Here is a 9,097-nt window from a genome sequence, read left to right as displayed (position 1 = left end):
AATAATAATCTCTTGGGCCCAAGCTTAGTACCTTTGCGCGCTCCCTAATAGAAACTGAGGTAGTGAGCCACCAGTCCTACGAGGGTGAAGACCTTGGTCTTATCAGGGTCAAGACCTCGGAATTGGTCACCTGGATTTATTTAACGACAACCTCGGAAGTCGGGTACTAGCCTTTTCAAATAAAATACATATTATCTTTAAATACTCCTAAAATGAAGTGCCTCGGCATTTCTTCAAACACTTGGTGTATGTTTGATCTCAAATTCTTTAATTTGGGATTAAATTAAGTCCTTGGTCTTTTCTTACTTATAACTACTCAAATATGTGATCTGTTCATGCTCAATCACTCAACATGAACTAAAAACAAGCAAACTGGGATGCTAAAGGAACATCTAAAATTGTATGCTGGAGCGTAGGTAAGGCTGTCCGTGCTAATTGGAAAGCAGAAAAGGTCTAAACGGCATGGTTCAAATAAAGTTGTTCTTATTCATTGCAGTAACAGAGCAAACCAACATGGTATACTTAAAACACAGGTTGTTCATGCTCCCTAAATCAGTAACAAAACTAAAAACTGAAATACTAACATGCACAATCAAGAAGCAAGAAAACTCAACTAATGTGCTAAGGGTAAGGGGTTGTTCGTACCCCATAAATAGCAAAAGAAAATCTAAACTTACTGGAATTAGACTTCTATTAATTGTCTGTTGAAAAACTCAAACTAAAGAAGGAAACAAAGAACCGAAAACTACTCCTACTACAGGCGAGAGCACTTACCTATGTGTTCTTGAGCTTACAGCCGAGAAGAGAAGCTTCTAGGGTTTCAGAGGCTTGAAATCTCGGCCTCATCTTCGTGCCTACGGGTTCTCCTCGACGAGAGGGTCTTGAATCTGTGAAGAGCTCACGGAATTACCCCTTGGTCGGCCGCCGAAGACGAAGCCCTAGCTTCGGTTTCGTTTTCGCCCGAGCAGCGCCGTCGCACGCGAGAGAGGGGAGGATGAGAGGGTTTTGGTCGTGAGGAAATAACCCGATTCCTTTTATACCAATGGGTATTCTCGGTTTCGATTATTACTTAAATTTATTTCACCATCACTTTCATCATGAAACACCTACTTGAGCACTTGGCTATCGCGCTTCGCTTAAGTCTTGGATCGGGTCGGAGGTTGCGGGTTCGAACCTCGGCCGAACCTCTTTATTTTTTGCAACTTCTTTCTTTTGGTAAAAATACCAAACGAACTCCGAAAATTTCATAAAAAATACTCTAAAAATTCCTAAATATCTCTAGAATATTCCTAAAGCATTTCTAAATATTTATAAGCACTTTTAGAACTCCAAACAATGAAATTTGGGGTGTTACAATCACATCACACGATATTGCGATGATGCGACCCTCCCACTCTTTCTTTCTTTATGCACTATGTCACCATCTAGACATCGACATTGCATTACACATATTTTTAAATATCATCCTGTTAGGACCTGTTAGTCGGCTAGAAGGGGAGTTGAATAACCCCTGCACAAAAAATAAAACAAACGAACCTTTCTTGGACAACTAACTTAAATAACGAACACTTGCATTAAATAAAGAAATCAAATAGACAGAGGCTCAAAGATTTTTTACTTGGTTACAACCGGGGAGGCTGTTAATCCAAGAAATGAAGTGCACTACTTTCTCCTTCAGACGGAGAAGCCTCTTTACAACAATAAAAGCTCAGAAAAGAAGAAGCTAAATAAAAACTGGAATGTGTACAAGTGTAGTGGCAAGAATGCTTGTTGTTCATTATCTTATGGACTAAGGTTGTATTTATAGCTTTGGTCGAGGCGCCTGAAAGGGTTTCGGGTGCCTGGAGTGGGATAGAATTCTATCCCCGACGTGTCGGTCAAAGTCCACGTCGAATATGATAATATTTGAGTTTCAGGCGCCTGGAGTCCGGGCGCCCAAACCCACAAAGTCAACCTAGTTGACTTTTCGGTCTGAGCCCTCTGCTCCGGTTCTACTCGCCTTGGTCCAGGTCTTCCACTCCGACTCCGCTCGCTTGGGTGATTTTGGCCATCCGGAATAGGGATCACCTGAACCTAACTTTCGGCCTTCTCGAGCAACCTTCCGCTCCGGCTTCTCATCCCTCGGAAACGCCACGCACCTCCTTCTCATCCGCCCGCGTACTCTTCTACAGCACCTCGTCCCTCAGACGCACCGAGCCTATCGACTCTCTCCCATGTCGTCCTTCTCGCTAGCTGCGTCTTTTGCTCGACTTCCTGTGCTCCTAAGCTCCTGCATACTTAGACACAAGATTACACATAACAGGACCTAACTTAACTTATTCGATCACATCAAAACAACCTTGGGGTACGAATAATCTCTTCCTTTTTGATGTGAGCAACCCAAGTTAAGCTAGGGTAAACAACTATAAACTTAGAACAATAAATTTTATAATAAAATACAAAAAGTAAAAAAAATTTAAGTTACCTCCCCCTAGACTTAATTCTCCCTTCTCCCCATTTGATCACATAAAAATGAGGTATAAAAAAATCTAAGGGTAACTTTTATAAAACTCTGATTTTAAAATATTTTTGAAAAATTTATCAATATTTTTAAAAATAACAATTTTGATAGCATTAAAAATGTAATAATTTTATAAAATATTTCTAAAAAAAATTAAGAAACAGTCACTAATTTTCTCAGTTAAACAAATTTTCAAAAAATAATTTTGTAGAAATTTTGGTAAAGTAAATCTACTACTTACAAAAGAAACTTTAAGTCTTAAAAAAAATTTAAGTAAGAAAATTTCAAGTAGAAAAAAAATATTCTAAGTTTTAAAAAAATTTTGTGCAACCTATTAAATAAATTTTGGTAAAGCAAAGTTTATAAAATAACTTAAAACTTTAAGTTAAACATATTTTAAAAAATAAGAAATTTTTCTAAGTTAAACAAATTTGTAGAGAAAAATTTGAGAATTTTTTTAAAAAAAAATTGAGTAACTATTTAAAGCATTATCTATTTTAATTTTAATGTTTTATCAGTTAGTCAATTAAACATTTTATTTCAATATTTGGCTTCTAGCCTGTAGCGAGGCACTAGGCCTTCTTAGTTATTGGAGCAACAGCCACTTTCTAAAAAAAGGTTCATAAGGAAATTAAACGTCTAATTTTCTCGCTAAAAGTGCTAAGTCTAATTAAAGTTCAAGTCAAACAAGAATTTGGAACCCAATATAGGTTCCAGCCAACTGGATTAATTAAATATTTTTAGGAACATATTTCTTTGAAATTTTCCTAATTTATCCTTTGTGATATTTAAAATACCAGTTTAAATTATATCTTCTAATATTTGTACTATATGTGCATGTATGATTTTTCAAATTTTTTATTCTTTTTGTAAATTATCATTTTCTAGCTTTAATTTATCAAAATCTTCTTATGGACAAGATTTTACTAGAATTACTTTTAATTCTTTAATTTCTTTTTCTAATTTGCAACAATCATTAGATAATAATTTAAGGAATATAAATATTTTATCGGGAGGAAGAGATCGTACCTGAATTTCCTTGTCGATCTCGTTGTCCTTGGCTCCCCCTGAACTGCTGCTTTCTTCCAATATCGCTCCCCCTTCATCGATGCTCTCGATGCTCATTTCGGAAAAGCTTTCTTCATGTTCGTCTTGATGACTTGCCATCAATGCAAGCCTGGAGAAAACCTCAACTTCCGATTCGGACGACGTTTCGTCCCATGGCGCCTTTAAAATTTTGTACTTGTTCATTTGGACAAGCTTTTTTTCCTTTGTCCCTATCCTTGTTCCTTAACTTAGGGCAGTTATCTTTAACGTGCCCTTCTTCGTTGCAGTGATAGCAATTAGAGTGTATACTAAAAAGCCTAGCTTTTTGTAAACATTTATTTTGAAATAAAGAATCACATTGGTCGAATGTCTACATTTATGTGTTAAGTGTAGTTGTTCAATTAATTTATATTGTAGATAACATGGTGTGTGGTGTCACACACAGAAGATCATGTTATCATTTCTTTATAAATTATAAACAGTAGCTCACGACTAAGATGGATAGGAACAAACCATTGGAATGGTCGTAGTGTAATTTGATATTAGTTTATCTTAACTATAAAATTATACTAGTACACTCTAAGTGTATTGAGCAGGACCATTTGAGGTAGTTTATTTTTATACTGACTATATAAAAGAACAAAACCTCTTTTATTATGGAAGTGTGTGCTCTTAATCATGATATAATAACAAGCACATATACTTAATATTCATTTCTTTAATTTATCAAAGGGTGTGATTTAGTTCGATAAATCAAAATGTCCGATAAGTTGGGAAATGGTATTATTTATATGGTGTGTTATTGATTATAGAATGAAATTGTGTCCTAGTAATCTACGTTGATGATGCCCCCAAGAGGAGCTCATAAGGATTGTCATGTAAACCCTGCAGGTGGACTTAGTCCGACATGACGATAAGGTTGAGTGGTACTACTCTTGGAGCTAGATATTAATTAAAGTGAGTTGTCAGTAACTCATTTAATTAGTGAACATTCTATATCTTAAATACAGGGAGATTAACACACTCATGATAAGAAGGAGCCCATATAGTAATATGAGATTGGTGCAGTAGTTCAATAATAACTCTTTAGTGGTATGAGTTATTATTGATGAACTCGAGTTGGGTGTTCGGGGCGAACACGGGAAGCTCAAGTTCATCGGGAGACCAAAATAAATTTCTCCTCTCGGTCCCTGTCGTAGCCTCTTAATTATAAAGTGTTATACCCACCCATACCCACCTTCTTACCCATCCTAGGTGGTCGGCCAAGCCAAGCTTGGTGCCCAAGCAAGGGTCAGCCAAGATTAATCCTTGGATGGACCAAGTGGTGGCCGGCCCTAACTTGGAGCCCAAGTTAGTGGCTGGCCACAATAAAATAAAAGAGGATTTTATTTTTTAAAATCTTTCCTTATGTGGAAGTCATGATTTAAAAGAGAGTTTAAAATTTAAATCTTTACTTTTATAGCTTTTTATAAAGGATTAAGAGAAAGGTTTGATATCTTTCCTTATTTGTAGTTAAAAGGAAGATTTTAATTTTAGAGAAAACTTTCCTTTTTGTAATCATCCACATGTTTTAATAGAGAGATTTTAATTTATAAAAGTTTCCTTTTATAACCAACCAGAAGGGAATTTTTTAAAGAGAAATTTTTATTTTGAAAATTTCCGAAAACAAATTAGGAAGTTTTAATTTTTTGTTTAAAACTTTCCTTGTTTGGAGGACAATGAGGTGGCCGGACATTAGAGGTTTAATAAGGAAATTTTAATTAAATTTTCCTTCTTGAACATTGGCAAGGAATATAAGGAAGTTTTATTTATAAAACTTTCCTTATTTGCCAAGACCAAGGAATATAAAAGAGAGAGTAGAGGTGTCTCACCTCAGAACAATACATCTATTATTTCCTCTCCTCTCTTCCTTGGTGTGGTCGCCCCTCATCCTCTCCTCTTCTTCTTCTTTGACTAGCGACATCAACTCTCTAGGAGCTACTTGGTGGCCGGATTTTGCTTGGAGAAGAAGTAGAGAAAGGAGACTTTGTTTCTTTGCATCCCTTGGAGCTTGGTTGGTGGTCGAAGACCTTCATCTCTAGGAGATTCTTGGTGGCCGAAACTTGCTTGGAGAAGAAGGAAGCTTGGGTGGATTCTCGTCTCAGTAGATCGTCGCCCACACGACGTCCGAGATAAGAAGAGGAATACGACAGAAGATCGTGAGGTTTATAAGCTATAAAAGGTATAACTAGTTATTAGTTTCCGCATCATAACTAGTTCATCCTTTTTGTTTAGATCTTGAAATACCAAACACAAAAGGCTAGTGATTCTAGATTTCGGATTTATGATTCGATTTGTGTTTCTTTTGATTTTTCGATCTTGTGATTCGATTGTTCTTATTGGTTAAATCTAGGATTACTATAAGGAGATTAAATATTGAATTTCGTTGAAAGTCTTTGTCTAGGAAGTGGTGGATGCTCTCATACCCAAGAAGGTCTAGTGTCTCGCCATGTTTAACCTGGAAGCCGATCTCTGAAATAAATATTTAATTGAACTTGTAACATAGGTGGATTTGGATCAATAATGTTAAATATCGTTTGTGATTCAAGTCTAAACCTCTAAGAACAGATAAGTTAAATTTGGAATCAATAATGTTAAGTTCTGTTTGCGATTCTGAATTTAATTTCTAAATAACACAATAGGTTGTTAGGAAAGGTTCAGGACTTGTACAAAATTTTTGTACAGAAAAGCTAGTATGACATTCCGAATATCAACCAACAATAACATCTGATTGTCCTTTAACCATGGATGCGCTATCTGTGTTCGATCTTAATCTGATTCTTAACTTGTAGCATTAAAGTAGCTACAAATGTTTACTGTCATCCTATTCTTAAAGAAGCCTTGCTTTACTCAATTGATTACTTCTTGTTTTGTTTTGGTCCTTTCCCTACAAATAGTAGGAAATTTCCTAATAATTATTGAAACAAAATCACTTTACCAAAGACGGTCACCAGTTGAGAAGGCAATCTTCCTACTCAACCGATCAACTTATGTTTCAAATTTCAACTTGACTGCTTGTCACAATATGTTAAGTTCCTTCTCCTTAGCATTATTGCAATTCCTTTAAATTTCTGTTAAGTTTCAGAGGAAGTAGGTGTTAGATGATGTTCCTTCTCTACTACATAATTGGTCGATCAAGGACCCTCAAAGAACACGGAAGTTGACCGACTAAGCACAGTCAGTATCCTACAGTGTATACTTAAAAAGCACATTCATGTCTCTTGACTTGGACTAGTCAAAGTCTGGAATCTGACACCACACACCATTGTGAACCGGGAGACTTATCAGGTCCAGGTCAATGAAAGTATCTCTAATTTCACCAAAAGGCAATTAATGTAGAATAAACACTATGTCTATAAGTACTACTCGATTACAAGAAAGGCCTCATCACCCCCACTGAAAATCAAAGGCAGCTAAAATGGCTTCCGTCCTCCAGCTTATCTTTGCTGTGTTACTGCTTCATATCTTTGCAGAAATCGTTGCGAGTCAGCCATGCGACCTCACCAGCATTCAGGTGCAGCAGAACAACACAGGGGCCAAGGTCGGGTACGATCCAGTGTTTGAGGTGGAGGTGAAGAACTTGTGCCGCTGCAGCGTCGCGAGCGTGTTCCTGCGATCGGAGGGTTTCGCGAGCTCCAAGCTAGTCGACCCCAAGCTGTTTCGCCGAGAGGGGAACGACTACCTCGTCAACGATGGGAAGAGCATCCAAAGCTCACTCTCTGTCAAGTTCAGCTACGCATGGGACAGGGCCTTCAGGATGTCTGCTGAAAGCTTCCAAATTCAAAAGAACTGCAAATGAAGAGGCAGCAGAGGATGATTACTGTAAGGAAATAATAGTGAGCATCTCCATGGATCAATCTTGTTATCTGTTACTGATGTTGAAGAGGGAGTTAGTTCTTTTACGTGTGAAAGGTAATAAACATCTGATTGGACTTTTGGCAAACTGTCTCATATGGATCAATAATTTGATGAATTAGTCAAACTTTTGTTCATGGAGCTGTTGTTTTTGTTTCCTTTTTGACAAAAATAGATGTTTGTGATAGATTTGTGAAATCAATGTTTATGAAAGATGAAAGGTTCAGAGAATTTATTTGTGGATTGAAAGTATGACTGGTTCGGATAGTTAAATAATATTTGAAATAGAGTAATTGCTTAATTTTAATGCATTAAAACAAGAAGGCATCTTTCTTGGAGTTGACTCAGTTCTTATGAAGAACTAAAATTAAAATGATAATTATATTTCAGATACTTGGCGTCACAAACTTTAGGGAAGCCAAAAGAATAGAATATTTGGGAAATTTTAAAAGGATAAATTTTACTTTTGAAAAGAAACGGTAAAGATCAAAAGGACCTTTTTTATTATCATTTTCTTAAATAAATTTTTTTAACCATTAAAGCACCACCATAATCTATTTTTAATTTTAAAAATTCTCTTATTATGTAATAATCATTCAAGTTAAAATTATTGATTATTAAATTGATTTGAAGTATAATTTTAAAATATTTTTGATACTACAATCAAGTCCTATTTTATTAGGTGGAGTTATGTATATGAATCCTTTTATGTTATTGTGCTCTATCCATATTATATTATCATCTATATTTTAATAAATTTTATTTTATTTTATTATTACTAATCAAATTTTTTTTTATCTTCCTCTTCCTCATTTGATGTATGTATTTATCATAATTTCATATCACCTGACTAGAACATTTATTAGTCATCAAGTATATGTCTATATCATCTCAAACATTTTTCTTAGAGTTTTCTCTCAATAGATGCAACTCCAACTTTTTTTCTAATACTCACATTTTTTATTATATCCATCCTCAAATGTCCACACATCCACCTTAACATCCTTATTTTTTCAACTATCATCTTCTGCTCATGTACTCGAATCATAACCCAACATTCAACGCCATATAATATAGTAGGTCTAACTGCATTTTTGTAGAACTTTCCCTTAAGTTTTAAAGATATTTTACGATCACATAAAACACCCGACACTTACCTCCATTTTAACCATCCTGCTTGTATTTTATATAAGACATCTCTCTCAATCCCTTCATTATTTCATAAAAATGAGTATAAATACTTAAAGCTCTCAATTCCAGACAACTCGTCATCTCCTATTTTAACAATTGTCTTATTAATATTACTAAACTTAAATTCTATATAGTATGTTTTTACTCTACTAAGCCTAAAACATTTAACTTCTAGTGTTTCCCACTAAAATTCTAATTTAAGATTTACTACTCCACGTATCTCATCTACTAAAATAATATCATCTGTAAATAACATACACTAGGGTATTGTGCCTTGAATGTATCCAGTGAGTTTGTCCATAATTAGTGTAAAAAAAATAAGGACTTGGAGTTGATCCTTGATGTAATTATATCTTTATTGAAAATACTTCAGTTAATCCGCCTGAAGTGTTTACTCTGTATAAGTACCCCGGGTTAATTTTGATGTGGTCAACCAAGTCAAGTTATGTCCTATTGTATTTTGAT

General features: G+C 35.2%; 1 protein-coding gene across 1 annotated transcript; it reads left to right on the top strand.

Annotated features, from left to right (window-relative positions):
* Positions 1-6,960: 6,960 nt before the first annotated feature.
* Positions 6,961-7,628, top strand: LOC122011436 (TPD1 protein homolog 1-like). Its single transcript, XM_042567828.1, has one exon. The coding sequence runs from the start codon at positions 7,005-7,007 to the stop codon at positions 7,383-7,385; it is 381 nt and encodes a 126-aa protein (XP_042423762.1). The 5' UTR covers positions 6,961-7,004; the 3' UTR covers positions 7,386-7,628.
* The last annotated feature ends 1,469 nt before the right edge of the window (positions 7,629-9,097 follow it).

This window comes from Zingiber officinale, chromosome 8A (genome assembly GCF_018446385.1).
Source record: "Zingiber officinale cultivar Zhangliang chromosome 8A, Zo_v1.1, whole genome shotgun sequence".
NCBI classification, from domain to species: Eukaryota; Viridiplantae; Streptophyta; class Magnoliopsida; order Zingiberales; family Zingiberaceae; genus Zingiber; species Zingiber officinale.
This window is presented reverse-complemented; position numbering and strand designations above follow the sequence as displayed.